Source organism: Lynx canadensis, chromosome E2, assembly GCF_007474595.2.
Source record: "Lynx canadensis isolate LIC74 chromosome E2, mLynCan4.pri.v2, whole genome shotgun sequence".
Classification (NCBI taxonomy): domain Eukaryota; kingdom Metazoa; phylum Chordata; class Mammalia; order Carnivora; family Felidae; genus Lynx; species Lynx canadensis.
In genome coordinates this window covers 46,639,468-46,653,672 of record NC_044317.1, presented here as the reverse complement: position 1 = coordinate 46,653,672, position 14,205 = coordinate 46,639,468, and the positions used below count along the sequence as shown (strand labels likewise).

Genomic DNA, 14,205 nt, shown 5'->3' with positions numbered 1-14,205 from the left:
GCAGGGGAGAGGGCAGAGGGAGAGACAGAGAACATCTTAAGCAGGCTCCGTGCTCAGCACCAAGGCTCGATCCCATGACCCTAGATATGACCTGAGCAGAAACCAAGTGTCTGACGCTCAACCGACTGAGTCACCCATATTTTTATATTTTAACGTAATAAAAAAGATTTTAAGGAGACGCAAACCCCCCACCCCACCCCCACCCTCCAAAACCCCTCATGAAATACCGCCAGTCAGGTTCATGGTCATTTTCCCCTTTCCACACTAGAACTCTTCCCTCTGAATGTCACAGAAGAGACTCGCCTTCTGTGGTGGAAACCCACCCTGCAGTCACTCCCGCAGGGACCCTTTCCTCCCCAGCACAGACACCTCCGACTCCCCTGCTGGGGCTGGGTTCCCAAGGTCCAGCCGCCCCTCTCCCCTCACCCCCACCCTAGGTCCTGAGGACCACCCCCTTCTGAGCGCCCTCCTCACTCACTCCCTCTGACACGACAGCAGCTGGAAGAGCGTCCCCTCCCCTTGGCCAGCTGCTATCCTGCCCCATCCCTCCCCCCACCAAGAGGCAGCACCTGTCCCCCCACCTGATGGCCCAATCCCTCAGCCAAGGAAGGAGAGCAAAGGGAAGGGAGGGGAGGGGAGGGGAGGTGAAGGGAGGGAGGGGAGGAAAGAAGGAAAGGTGGAAAGAACAGGTCACTGGACTCCCACCTCAGGCGTGGAAACGGACCACGATCCCTTATTACTTGGAAGAACTGAGTGGACGATGGGAAACACTTCAAATTTAATACGTGGTGGGGGGCACCTGGCTGGCTCAGTCGGTTAAGCACCCAACTCTGGATTTCGGCTCAGGTCACGATCTCAAGGTTCATGGGTTCCAGCCCCACACCCAGCTCCTCACGGACAGTGCTTGGGATTCTCTGTGTCCCTCTTGCTCTCCATACCTCCCTCTCTCTTTCTCCATCTCTCAAAATAAATAAATAAACTTCAACACAAAAAACACGGTAAATCCCACATGCGGTTGAAAATACATAAGAGAGTTTAACGACCTCAGTTTATCAATGGAAGCAAACATGACAGAAAATGCTTCCCTCCGCGGTGATGGGGTTGGGGAAATGTATTCTATCCAGAAATAGAAGTGTAAGTTTCCAGTGGATTCGAGGCTTAAGAAAGAGTCAGATTTGAGCAGTGTCTTTCTCCTCCTTGGAAGGTTCACTTACAAAAGCAAAGCAGCCCCGCGGGGCGCCTGGCTGGCTCCGTGAAGCTTGGGACCCCGGATCTCTGGGTGGGGAGTGCCAGCCCCACGCCGGGCGTGGAGATCACTTCAAAACCAAAATCTTCCCACAAAACAACATAAAACCAAAGCGGCCCCCAGACTGATGTTCACCGTGTACAAAACCGGCCCAAAGTCCCCAACACGCTGACCCTGGCAGAGGGCCTGGGGGTTTCAATGCCCACAAGCACGGTGGGTACACGGGGTTACTTTTCAGTCACCGGAGTTGTTCCCTGCAGGAGGGCGAAGGTCCGCAGACTCAGCCTGCTGGCCACCCCTCTCCACTCCCGGGACACATGACACGGTGGCCACGGGACGCCCAGACTGGCAGCGCCGTCCCGGGCGGGCGGAGGGGGGCTGGCTGTCTCTGGGGCTCGGGGAAACTCGGTGGGGGTGGGGGTTGCTCAGGTCCGGACGTTTCTCGAATCCCACCCTCATTCTGTTACTCGAATCCCACCCTCATTCTGTTACAACCTGCGCGTCTTCGGAATGCGAGGCATCGCTCAGGAAAAAGCACGAGGACTGAGACACAGGCACGGTCACGACTCACTGGGAATGGAAACAGTGCTCCTGAAAGTATTATTCCAGACCCGATGCAGAGATGATCCACACCAGAGAATGGGGCTCCGGCACGTGCGCGCGCGCCTGGCTTCTGAGAAAGGAGCCCGCCATCAACTGATAACAGATCGACTGCTGACACTTGGGCCCACAGCGAAGTCACAGTCGAGTTTGGACTTGCAGGTGGGCAGCGTGTGAAGACACATCCAGCCCCAAAGAAGACATCTGGGGAAGGATGAGTCCTTGGGCCCCAAGAGCACGTGGAGAGCGAGGCGGCCGAGGGGGACAGCCCGAACCTGAGATCCGAGACAGGTGGAGCCCACGATTCGATTCGGGGACGCCGGCTCCCGGGTGTGGGTGCCCCGGCCTCGGGCCCCCTGTCCTCTCTACCGGAAGTCCTGGTGACCAGCCCTGCCCCCACCTGCCCCCCCCCACCCCGCCCCAGCCCCGGGCTGCTTCCCTGCTGTGGGACCTAGGCTGAGAGGGTGCCCCACTCTCTGCCTCCCTCTTCTCCTCTGAACACTGGGGTGCTTGCAGCCACCCCCACCCGCCTCGCAGCTGTCCGGCCTCCCTGTGTGAGGTCCTGGCCCCCAAACTGCGCCGCCCCCTGCCACCCCCGGGGTGCCTCACGTGGTGTGGGGATGGAGAGAGTCTGGGAGGCCTGGGGGACAGTCGGGTGGCAGATCAGGTTCTGAGTCTGGTTGTCTCCACCCAGAGTTTCCATTCTGGTCTCTGCCCCAGGCCTCTTCCCCCTGGAGGGTGGGGGGTGGGGGGCAGGAGTGGAGGCTGGGAGGGGGTGGTGGGGGTGGACAGGAGGCCTGCTGGGCTGCTGGGAGGGGGTTCTGCTCAGGGTGGCTGCCCCACCCTGCCTCTTCCCTACCTTCCAGAACCTTCTTTCAGCATTCTCCCTCTGACCCCACCCTTCCCATCCTGGATTCTTCTTCTGGAATCTGGGACTACGGAATCTTGGGCTGTGGGCCTGAGTGGAGGATCCCACGTCGCTGCTCCTGGGTCAGGGCGCGGCTGGGTCCCAGGACGGCCCCCCTCTGCCTCCCCTGACCCGAACCTGGCTGGGAGAGCGGCAGCCATTCTGGGAGGAGGAAGGAGACCTGGCGTTGAGGAAGAGAAGCAGACAGGGCCACCCGGGAGGGAGAGAGAGTCCGAGCCAGAGGGCCAGGGAGAGACACCAGGGCATTCCCAGGGACAGAAGAAACAAGGCGGAACCCGCCAGAGTTGGAGAAGGGCAGAGAGACACTCACCCAGGGATTGCCCGGCCGTGCGCCTTCGGGCAAACGGCCTCCCGTGTCTGAGTCTCGGTTTCCTGGTCTGTGAAGTGGGGGCGAGTGATCCCCTTCCCCGCTCGGCTAGCGGTGAGCGCTCGGGGAGGCCCTGTGTGCGCCAGGCGCCCAGGACCTCAGACCAGGCGCTGGTGTCGTTCCTTATTCGTCTTTCAGGCGCACTTGAGGAGCCCAGACCGTGTACCAGCCGCTGCTGTAGGCCCCGGGAGACGCGGCTCATCAGGCACACGTCCTGCCCCCCGGAGCCCCGCGGGCACAGTGTTGTCCTTGCCGGGGTCACCGTCACGCGAGGGAGCGTGAGCTGGAATTTCAGTGGACGCGTCCTCAGCCCAAGGCGCAGGTCCCAGCCTGGGAGAGAGGGGCCCCCGCTTCCAGCCCCGGGTGGGCCTCTCGGGGCCCCAGATGTCCAAGATAAAATGGGCAAAGACCCTTTCCCCTGTGCCAAGCGGCAGGGACATGGCCGGGATGGATGGTGGCCCCCTGGGTCCCCTCTGTCCTTGGCGGTTCATCCTTAACTGTCTTCAGGATTCTTAGCTCAACGGAGGGGGCGGGCGGTGGACTGGGAACCCTCAGTGAGTGGAGGGAAGTCCCGGGCCCAGCAAGAAGGCGCTGGGCCGCCGGGTGGCCCCAGGGCCAGGGTCTGTGCCAGGTGTGGGCGGCGGGTGTGGAAATGGCTGGGGGTGAGTCAGCGGGGGCCGCCACGCCCTGCTTCTGCTTCTACTTAAGGTCCCAGCAGCCATACCCACGGCCACACCTGTCGCCCCAGCATCCCAGCCATGGCGGGAAGCTCTGTGAGTGCCTTCGGGGGGCGTCGGGGCCCGGGGGGCTTGGACCCAAGGCGGCACCGGACTCGGGGAGGGGCTGGGCCTGGCTGAGGTGTCCCGCCGGGAAGGACAAAGTGGGTGCCAGGGTGTGCTACCAAGGGTCTGGGCTGTGGCTCCCGGGGGGACCCAACCCATCCCCACGCTCCCACCTGCCTCTCTGGATTCTCCCTTTCTCCGTTGATCCCTCGTGGTTGGCTCTCCCACTCTTGGTCTGGCTCTGGCTCTCTCCCCTCGGTCTCTGGGCCTTTTCTTCTCACGGATTCGGCCGATCTGGGTCCCGGATGCTTTCTGCCTGGGGCCGACCCACGTGTGTCTCTCGTCCGCGCCCCCGGTTCCCTCGGACTCCCCGCCGCTGAACCTGCAGAACGTGCCCCACAAGACGTCGCTGCCCGAGGGCATCCGGGTGGGCACCGTGATGAGGATTCGCGGCGTCGTCCCGGAAAAGGCCGGCAGGTGAGACCCCAGGCCCCAGAGGTAAGGCTGGGAGGTGTCCAGGCTCAGCTGGCTCGGACTTCTTGCAGCCCAGACACGAGGGCACCAGAGCCACCTTGGCCCACAGGGTCTTAGACTCCCCGGGCCATCGCTGACCTTCTGGAATCTGAAGTCTCCACTTACTTGTCCCGTGACTGTGTAGCTGGGGTCCCTACGTCTCCCTAGGGATCTGGGGCTTCCAGAGCCATCCCAGGGCTCCCGTCTAGAGTCCTATGGCTCCCAGTCTGAATGCCAGGAACCCTGGAAAGAAGTCCCGCGACCTGGAGGTGCCCTGGGCACCTGGGAGGCCGAAGCGGTCGGTCGTAGGATTTCCGGGTCTGGGAAGGGCAGGCTTCCTGGGAATCTGCGGTGCCTGCAAACGTGCGGGCCCGTGGTGCTGTGCCCAGCCCTCTGGCAAGGGGGATGCCCTAGGAACAGAGAGCACCCCGGCCATCGGCATCGTGACTCCACGGCAAACGTTAGAGGCTTTGGAAATGAGGGGCACCCGGGGCCATAGCATAGTGACCCTCGCTAGGTGCATGGGGGTCCAGGGTCCCTGGAGCTCTTGGACGCCCTGGAGGGTGGGTCCCTGGCCAGCAGCCCACAACCCTTCCCCCTGTGGCGTGGGACGTTCTCCGGTGCCTATGAATTGGAACGGCCTGGAGGTGGGGAGTCCTGACCATTGGTCCCTGATCTTGGTAGAGTGCTTCTTGGCCTGTGACCTTTATCCTCTCCTCCCTGCCCCCACTACCAGGTTCTATGTGAACCTGCTGTGCGGCGAGGGGCCGGGCGGGGAGGCTGCCCTCCATTTCAACCCGCGGCTGGACGAGTCCACGGTGGTCTTCAACAGCCTGGAGCAGGGCACCTGGGGCCGGGAGGAGCGCGGCTCAGGCATTCCCTTCCAGCATGGGCAGCCCTTCGACGTGCTCCTCATCGCCACCGAAGAAGGGTTCAAGGTGAGTCCCTGCCACCCACAGGCGCGGGCGCCCAGACCCCCGCCCGCCTGCAGTCCAGGCAAGCCAGGAAGGCTCTTGGTGGAGGTGGGGAGCAAAGGCCCGGCCAAGGCGGGGCCCACGTCCGGTCCGTCCCTCTTCTTCCCGTGGCGCAACCCCTCGTGTGCCCGAAGGCAGGGACTGGGAGGCCAGAGCCCAGCGCCCAGAGGGTGGGTGGCCCCTAGCGGGAAGCGGGGCCCTGGTGTCCCGGAGCAGGGGCCAGGATGGCTGGGCGACTGGGCCGGGACGCGCGTGTCCGCGGGGAGCGGTCGCTGCGCAGCGTCCAGCACCCAGGCCCTTCCCCACGTTCAGTGCGAGCGGCCGGAGGGAGGCCGTGGACGCCGCCGGCGGGGCCGTAACAGCCACCGCCTTAAGCGCGCGTCCGCGCCAGACAGGTGGCCCAGGTGAGGACCACGACAAGAGGTACGGCCATCGGGGCCCATCTCGCCCCCGGGGACTCGGGGCCCCGCGGCCCCTGACGCCCCGCCCCCCTCGGCCCCGCAGGCGGTGGTCGGCGACTCGGAGTACCACCACTTCCGCTACCGGATCCCGCCGGCGCGCGTGCGCCTCCTGGAGGTGGGCGGGGACCTGCAGCTGCAGTCGGTGAAGATCTTCTGAGCCTCCGGGCGGGCGGCGGGGTCGGGGGTCGGGGGTCCGGGGTCCGGGGTCCCGGGCGCGGGAGGGCAAATAAAGTTTCAGCCCGCGTGTGTGCGCCCCGTCTGTGCCCGGGTGTCCTTCGTCTGGACGCGGAGAGCAGGTTCAGAGCGGGGAAGACGCTGACGAAGGGTCAGAGCGATGCCGCGGCCGGGGCGGGAGTGGGGCCCCGCGGCCTCGGAGGGCAGTCTGTGGCCGGGACGCCTCCGGAGGGTCGCGATCGGGTGGGGGTGGGCGTTGGCTGGTGTCCAGCGGCGCTTTTCCGGGCGGCCCGGCCCGGCCCGGCGGTCGTGCGGTGGCGACAGCTGATGGGGGTTTGGAGCGGGCTCAAGCTCCCCTCGGTGCCCCCTCTGAGGAACATCGGAGCTCCGAGCCGCTGCGTCTGCAAACGGGCGAACGAGTCCCCGCACGTCTGGTCCCTGAGACCCCGAAATGGTGGGGACGGTGCCTGGGCCTGTGCGGGCTCCGCGCGCCGCTGTCCCCCTCGTCTCACCTCTATGCCCGCTCTCCCGCCTCGGGTGCGGGGAGGGGGCTCGGGCGGGGGTGGGCGGGGCAGCGGATGGGGCGTGGCCGGCCTCCCAGCTGTGGCGGAGCGGGGACAGGCTCCCGCCCGTGTCCCCGGGGCAGACGCGCACTGAACCGGCACCTCCCGGAGGAGCTGCGTGGGGACGAGTGGGGGGTGTGGCGCGGTGCGGAGGCAGGGGGACACCACAACCAGGCCTCACGAGCCCCACATCCACTCTTCTCCACCTGTGCTCACAGATGGCCCCGGGCCCTGGCCCTGCGGTGTGACAACCAGGGGGTCTGAGTAGTGGGCGCTCACGCAGACGCCCAGTCAACCCCCACTGCCAGGCGATTTTCTAGTCGAAGGTGACTACTCATCGCTTAATGGCTATGGGTGGAGGGAAGTCGTGACTCCGCGATGCGACAGTCGCCAGGCTGGGTCCGTTATTATGAGATGGAGACCCGGCGCGCTGGCTGGTCCCCCACTGCGGCTGGGGCTCGGGTCCGGGTCTGGGCAAGTCTGGAGCCACGCCCCTGGAGGGTTTTGCCGGTAGTTTCCGGGCCGGCTTCCTTGCGAGGTACACGTCGCCTCCTTGCGGCGTCTGTCGAAGTTGCCACGCTGGCAGTCGGTACTGGAGGTAGGATTACCCTGGTTTCGTCTGAGGATGCAGAACTTTGTGGGGCTTCCAAATCTGGGCGAATTGGAGTCCTTTCAGCATCTGAACTTTTTCTGTACTTGAGATCTTCCACCTGCAGCAGCCCCTCTTCTTTCTGGGCCCCCCTTCTTTGTATATTTTGGGTGGTTCTTCCTCTCCCAGTGGGAGACCTGAGAATATCTACAGCCATTGGTACACCAGGGCTGTCTGTTAAATGAACTAATTTTTATTTTATTTGTCTGTGTCGTGTAATTTTGGAACGTTTAAGAATTTTTTGAGGGAGCCTGGGTGGCTCCATCGCTTAAACGAGGGACTTCGGCTCAGTTCATGATCTCCTGGTTCCTGGGTTAAAGCCCCGCATCACGCTCTATGCTGACAGCTCAGAGCCTGGAGCTGCTTTGGATTCTGTGTCTCCCTCTCTCTCTGCCCCTCTCCCGCTCCCGCTCTGTCTCTCTCTCAAAAATAAATAAGGATTAAAATTTAAAAAAAAACAACAACAGAAAGAAAAAAAGGAAATTTGGGTACCAACCCATATGGGACAAATTTCAAAAAGTATAGTGAAAAAGTAAGACATTGTTGGCACGACTGGTAAACTAGGTTGGATGATGGTGATTCATCCGTGTTAATTTCCTGATATTCACTTCTTTTTTTTTTAATGTTTATTTATTTTTCAGAGAGAGAGAGACAGAAAATGAGCAGGGGAGGGGCAGAGAGAAAGAGAGAGACAGAGGGAGACAATCTGAAACAGGCTCCAGGCTCTGGGCTGGCAGCACAAAATCTGACACCAGGCTTGAACTTGGGAATGGCGAGATCATGACCTAGGCCGAAGTCGGGCGCTCAACCGACTGAGCCACCCAGGCGCCCCCCCCCCCGTTTTCACTTCCATCTTACCTTGTGCATAGTGGAGAATGTTTGTGTTTATACAAAGTATCATTACATATTATAGTATTTGGAGGTGAAAACGCAGCATGTTGGCAATCTATTCTCAGGAAGAAATTGAGGTTTGTGCTGTACTTAGAAACTTTTGCCATTTCAGGGGCTCCTGGGTGGCTCAGTCGGTTAAGCGTCCGACTTCGGCCAGGTCGTGATCTCACGGTTCATGAGTTCAAGCGCCGCGTCGGGCTCTGTGCTGGCAGCTCAGAGCCTGGAGCCTGTTTTGGATTCTGTGTCTCCCTCTCTCTCTCTCTGCCGCTCCCCAGCTTGTACTCTTTCTCTCTCTCTCAAAAAGAAAAAGAAAAGAAAATAATTTCTTAAAAAGTTTGCCAGTTCAAATATGTGTATATATTTAATATATAGACCATTTGATTTAATTTGTGTTGTGAAAATACAAAATGTTGTGAAGTAGGGGCCCAACTTCATTCTTCTGCACATGGATTCCCAGTTGAAAAGACTATTCTTTCATCATTGTATTGTCTTTTTTTTTTTTTCAACGTTTATTCATTTTTGGGACAGAGAGAGACAGAGCATGAACGGGGGAGGGGCAGAGAGAGAGGGAGACACAGAATCGGAAACAGGCTCCAGGCTCTGAGCCATCAGCCCAGAGCCCGACGCGGGGCTCGAACTCCCGGAGCGCGAGATCGTGACCTGGCTGAAGTCAGACGCTTAACCGACTGCGCCACCCAGGCGCCCCTCATCATTGTATTGTCTTGACGCACTTCTCAATATTTGATCATAGATGTATGTGGTTTTTTTTTTTTTTTTCTGGAACTTCAAATCTATTCCATTTATCTACACGTCTGTCCTTATCCTAATAATACCATCTTGATTAGTGTGATTTGAGTCCTTTAACTTTGTTCTTTTTCAGACTTGTGTTAATATCGAGTCCCTTGCTTTTCCATACAAACTATCTTTTTAACGTTTATTTATTTGTAAGAGAGCACAAGCGAGAAAAGGGCAGAGAGAGGGGGAGAGAGGATCTGAAGAGGGATCCACCGCTGACAGCAGCCCGATGTGGGGCTTGAACTCATGAACCTCGAGATCACGACCTGAGCCGATCGATGTCAGACGCTCGACCAGTTGAGCCACCCAGGTGCCCCTTTCCGGATAAACTTCAGAATTTCCTTGTCAGTTTCTGAAAAACAAAATCAGCTGTGATTTTGATAGGTACTGTAGACCAATTTGGGGAGTATTGTCGTCTTAACAATATGAAGTCTTTGGATCCATGAACATAGGATATCTTCCCATTTACTGAGGTCTTCTTTAATTTCTTTCAACAATAGTTTGTAAGTTTTAGGATACAACAGTGCCTGAATCCATTTTATTGTTTCTCTGATTCTCTAATTCACTTACATTTACTTTTGTGTTTATTATTTCTTCCACTCACTTTGTTGTATTAAAAACTTCTATATACTTAGTTTACTGTGTCATTCTTTCTTATTTAATAACAACATAATTTAATTCTATTAACATAGCTCTGATAATATATTCTATGCATTATAATTATATGCATTTTTATTTTTTTTATTTACTTAAAAAAATTTTTTTAACGTTTTATTTATTTTTGAGACAGAGAGAGACAGAGCATGAACTGGGGAGGGTCAGAGAGAGGGAGACACAGAATCTGAAACAGGCTCCAGGCTCTGAGCTGTCAGCACAGAGCCCGACGCGGGGCTCGAACTCACGGACCCTGAGATCATGACCTGAGCCGAAGTCGGCCGCTTAACCGACTGAGCCACCCAGGCGCCCCTATATGCATTTTTAAAAATGTTTTTCATTTATTTTAAGAGAGAGAGAGAGAGAGAGAGAGAGAGCAAGTGGGGGAGGGGCAGAGAGGGAGGAGACACAGAATTCAAAGCAGGCTCCAGGCTCTGACCTGTCAGCACAGAGCCCGATGCGAGGATCCCACTCACGAACTGTGAGATCATGACCTGAGCTAGGTCAGGGACAGAGCTAGGAGGCTGGGGCTTCAGGCTGCTACATCTCTCCGCTGTGTCCCTCACTGGATGTGCCCTCAGTCACAGAGAACGGCCTCACCCAAGGTCATGCCCCTCCCTGCCAGTGACTGGATGGTCCTGGGAGATAAAACGGGTCCTGATCCCATTGCTTCAACGGGGGACAAGCAGTAGAGTGGCCACCCCGGCTCCAAGTCTCCTCATAGCATTGTCTGAGGCTTATCTCAGCCAAGTCGTCCCTCAGCCCAATCCTGCCCCCCTCACTTCCTTTTGGGGGTATCGCCTCAGGGTCCACAAGAGCCCTTTTACAGGCAGTTCTTTGTCTCTGGGTCCGCTTCTAAGGAACTCAACCTAAGACACAGGACAATACAAATACATGTGTCATTAAGATATGCTCTAGGGACCCTCAGGTGACCTAAGCCGAAATCCGCACTTCCAAAATAGCCAGCATGCGGTGAAAAGTCCGACAGACAATTACTACAAAAGCTTCAACTATTTACCTTTGAGAAACACAAGAGACTCCATTAATTAGCATGACGAATGTTAGAAGTGGGTTTTCATTTGTGTGTCGAGTGGCTTATTAATGATTAACTTAGTGGGGGTGCCCTGGCTGGCTCAGTCGGTAGAGCAAAGGACCCTTGATCTCAGGGTCATGCGTTCAAGCCCCACGTTGGGCATAGAGTTTACTTAAAAAAAGAAAAGTTAATGTAATGTGTGTAAAAATGGGCTGTTATTGGTGAAACTGGTAACATGCAATGTTGGCTCAAATATTTCAGATACTCCCCACCCTTGTTTGGACAGCATGTAAGAATCCAGTGAACCTTCAGGGCGCCTGGGTGGCTCAGTTGGGTAAGCGCCCAACTTCAGCTCAGGTCATGATCTCATGGTTCGTGAGTTCAAGCCCCGCATCCTGTGAGGAGGAGCGTGCTTGGGATTCTTTCTGCCCTTCCCCTGCTTGTGCTTTCTCTCTCTCTCTCTCTGTCTCTCTCAAAATAGAATAAAACTAAAACATTTAAAATAATCAAACAAAAAACAATAACAGAATCTACCGAACCTTCATCATTCACCTTCAGGAATGGTGCCCAAGGCATGAATTCTAAATCATCCGGTGATCGCTCGATGGTTCCAGAAGGACCCTAGGTGCCTGGTTAGCTCTATGGCTAACTGAATGGTCCTCAAGGATGTGGTCAGGTGCCCCTGAAATGAACCTTTCATGAAAGGTGAGTTCAGAGCACCTAGAAGGATAGCCTGCGGGGACTTCATCAAAATTACATCAGGGGCGCCTGAGTGGCTCAGTCAGTTAAGGGTCCAGCTCTGGATTTCAGCTCAGGGCATGACCTCATGGGTCGTGGGTTCGAACCCCACGTCAGGCTCTGCGCTGACGGTGCAGAGTCTGCTTGGGAATTCTCTCTCTCACCTTCTCGTTGCCCTTCTTCTGCTCGAATTCCCTCTCCCTCTCTCTCTCAAAAATAAATATACATTAAAAAAAAAAAAACCCACCTTATAGGACAGGTTGCAAAGCTATTTTTTACGGGGCAGGTCTCCGCTCTGCTCCCCTGTCGGGGTGGCCTTCGTTCTCCAGCACACTCGCCTCTAGCTGCTAATCGGTGTAAGCCCAGTATTGTGTTCAGATCTCAGTTCTCCCCGGGGAGGGATCAGTAGCTGCCAGGAACTGGAGGTAGGACTTCCCCCTCACACAAGCTCACCACTGGGTGATTCGTTACAAGAAAACCTCTCAGAAGGAATTCTACACGTGGGAGAATATTAAACAAACAAAACCAGAAACCAAAAAACAAGCCATGCTCTGGGGCGCCTGGGCGGCTCCGACGGTTGAGCGTCTGACTTCAGTTCCTCGTCATCTCACGGTTCGTGAGTGTGAGCCCCGCGTCGGGCTCTGTGCTGACAGGTCAGAGTCGGAGTCTGCTTCGGAATCTGTGTCTCCTTCTCTCTCTCTCCCCTGCTTGCTCTCGCTCTCTCTCTCTCTCTCTCTCTCTCTCAAAGAAATAAACATTTAAAAAATTAAAAAAAAAAAAAGTAAGCATTTGCCATTTGTTACGTGTGTAACAGATACCTCCTGCACCCGGGAGTGGGGCTTTTCCTTTTCATGATAGTGTGTTAGGTATATGGCCTGGGCATGGTTGCAGAAATCATGCCCGGGAAGTTGGAAAGGTTTCTTTTGGTTTCTAGCGACAAAGAAAAAGACCGTTAAATTGAAATTAAAACTGGGGGAAAGAGAGGGGCAGAATTTCTCGGCTCCTTGAATGTAAAAGTCTGGCTTCAAGCACATCCGCATTGAGAGACTATGTTTATGGAATCTTTCTCTCCCTGTCGCCTGGAGGTGCTTTGCTCAGCGCTGTCCTCATTCTCAGGACGGGCCTCAGGACAAAGGTGGCCGAGGTGGAGTCTGGCTGCTCCGGGTTTGCCTCCCACCAGGTTCACGGCCCCAGAGGAAGAGAAGCCCCGTGTCCGGAGTCTCCCGGGGAATAGCAGGGGGTGTGGCCAGGGCTGCGCTGCTCCGATTGGCTGGTTTGGGTCAAACGCCCCTCCCCGGAGCTAGGGGGAGGGGCCAGCCGTCCTGGAGCCGCACGGCTTGAGACTAAAGGACCCTTGGATCCCCAAAACGTATTCGGGGTGCCGATTCCAGAAAAAGCGGTGGAGGATACTCGGCTCCCAAAGCAACAGACGTCCAGGACGACTCTGGCATCAATGCGTTTTTCTTTCGTTGGCGGGGGAAGGCGTATCTGGGACCCTGGACGTAAGGAGGGAGCTGGAGAATCAAGCGAACTCTTGTTCGTGGGATGTGATCAGAGCCTTGCACCAGGGCAGGCAGCCGGCAGGGAGCTAGGAAGAGCTGTGGCCAGCGGGGACCTGCGGGGACCTGCGGACGGAGGCCAGGAGGGGCCGGGCAGGTGGCAAAGGTCTGAGATCTGACAGGCAGTCTCCACAGGCAGTTTCCTGCTCACTGCCAGGTGTCAGGTTTTATTCAATGCTTCCTCCTACTGTTAGTAGTAGTACTTGGGGGGCAAACAGGGGAAAGGGCTGTGACCTCTCGGTGGGAATGGGGGCCTCAGATGCACTGGGAACAGCTGTTTCCTGAGCATCCACGTGTCAGGTGCTGCTCTGAACATGTCCCGCGGGTTCACTCATTTGCTTCTCACGACAACCCTCTGACGTTGGTCCTATTATTATCGTTCCTGTTGTAGACATGAGGAAACTGAGGCACAGAGAGGTTAAGTGACTTGCCCAAGACACACAGTCTGTAAGTGGCATGAACCCCAGCCCCTTGGCTGTTAACCCTGGCAGGTGTTTCAAACCACTGTCACCTGCCTCATATGGCGGGGGGGGGGGGGGGGGGGGGGGGGGGCGTTGGCAATTCTACAGGACGGTACCCTGTTTTATGATCCCTTTTTGGTGGCCACACAGCCAGGGGCTCAGACAGTGTCTTTCGGTCCATTCGGAGGGAAGAATGCCTGAGGACTCAGGGACATCTCTTGCCACAGAGGTGACAGTGCAGGGGACCCCCGCTGGGGGTTAAAGTCTGCCAGGACCCAGACTGGTGAGTTTGTGGCCTCTCAGAACCAATTTCTATCACTTCTTCCAAAGGGTCCAGCTTCCTTTTGGGGAAATATCGCTCCACTGGACCCTGAGCGGCGCGTGGGTAGGGTGGGGTGTCACGGTCACGGTCACGGTGGGCCCACCTCCCGACCCGGGGCAGGTAGGTGCAGAGTGGGCCCTCCACAGTCAGCCCTGTGTGGGGCAAACAGGCCGAGGTCTGCCGTGTCGGGGAAGGGGGAGACAGGGTCCTGGTGGCCCAGGAGGAGTGAGCCAGAGGGGGCCCGGGGTCCACCGTGGGTGACTTGAGAAGCTACAGGGGCAGAGAAAAGGGTGGTGAGGGACGGACTGGGAGGCATGCACCAGACAGAAGGTACAGAGAGAACGAGACACCCCCAAAGAGATACGGAGAGAGGGATGGAGACAGAGGGAGATACAGACAGAGACACAGATATAGTGACAAAAACTAAAACAGAGCTAAAAACAACAACAGCGAAAATAAAAGCAGAGGAAGACAAAAGGAGACAACAGAGATGGA

General features: G+C 57.1%; 2 protein-coding genes and 1 long non-coding RNA gene across 3 annotated transcripts; 2 read left to right on the top strand and 1 right to left on the bottom strand.

Annotated features, from left to right (window-relative positions):
* Nucleotides 1-1,709: 1,709 nt before the first annotated feature.
* LOC115502136 lies at nucleotides 1,710-5,180 on the bottom strand. The gene is made up of 2 exons (XM_030297334.1): nucleotides 2,706-5,180; nucleotides 1,710-2,121 (listed from the first exon to the last, which is right to left on the bottom strand). Exons 1-2 carry the CDS (start codon nucleotides 3,341-3,343, stop codon nucleotides 1,710-1,712), a joined length of 1,050 nt encoding a protein of 349 aa, XP_030153194.1. The 5' UTR covers nucleotides 3,344-5,180.
* On the top strand, nucleotides 4,132-6,121 carry LGALS7 (galectin 7; the record flags this gene model as incomplete). Its single annotated transcript, XM_030297333.1, has 3 exons — nucleotides 4,132-4,400; nucleotides 5,173-5,374; nucleotides 5,915-6,121. Coding segments are annotated over 3 exons (585 nt in total), but the record flags the coding sequence as incomplete, so codon positions are not given.
* Nucleotides 6,122-12,403: 6,282 nt separating this feature from the next.
* Nucleotides 12,404-14,188, top strand: LOC115503331. The gene is made up of 3 exons (XR_003965348.1): nucleotides 12,404-13,374; nucleotides 13,539-13,671; nucleotides 14,161-14,188. It is a non-coding gene; the product is annotated as an uncharacterized LOC115503331 (long non-coding RNA).
* The last annotated feature ends 17 nt before the right edge of the window (nucleotides 14,189-14,205 follow it).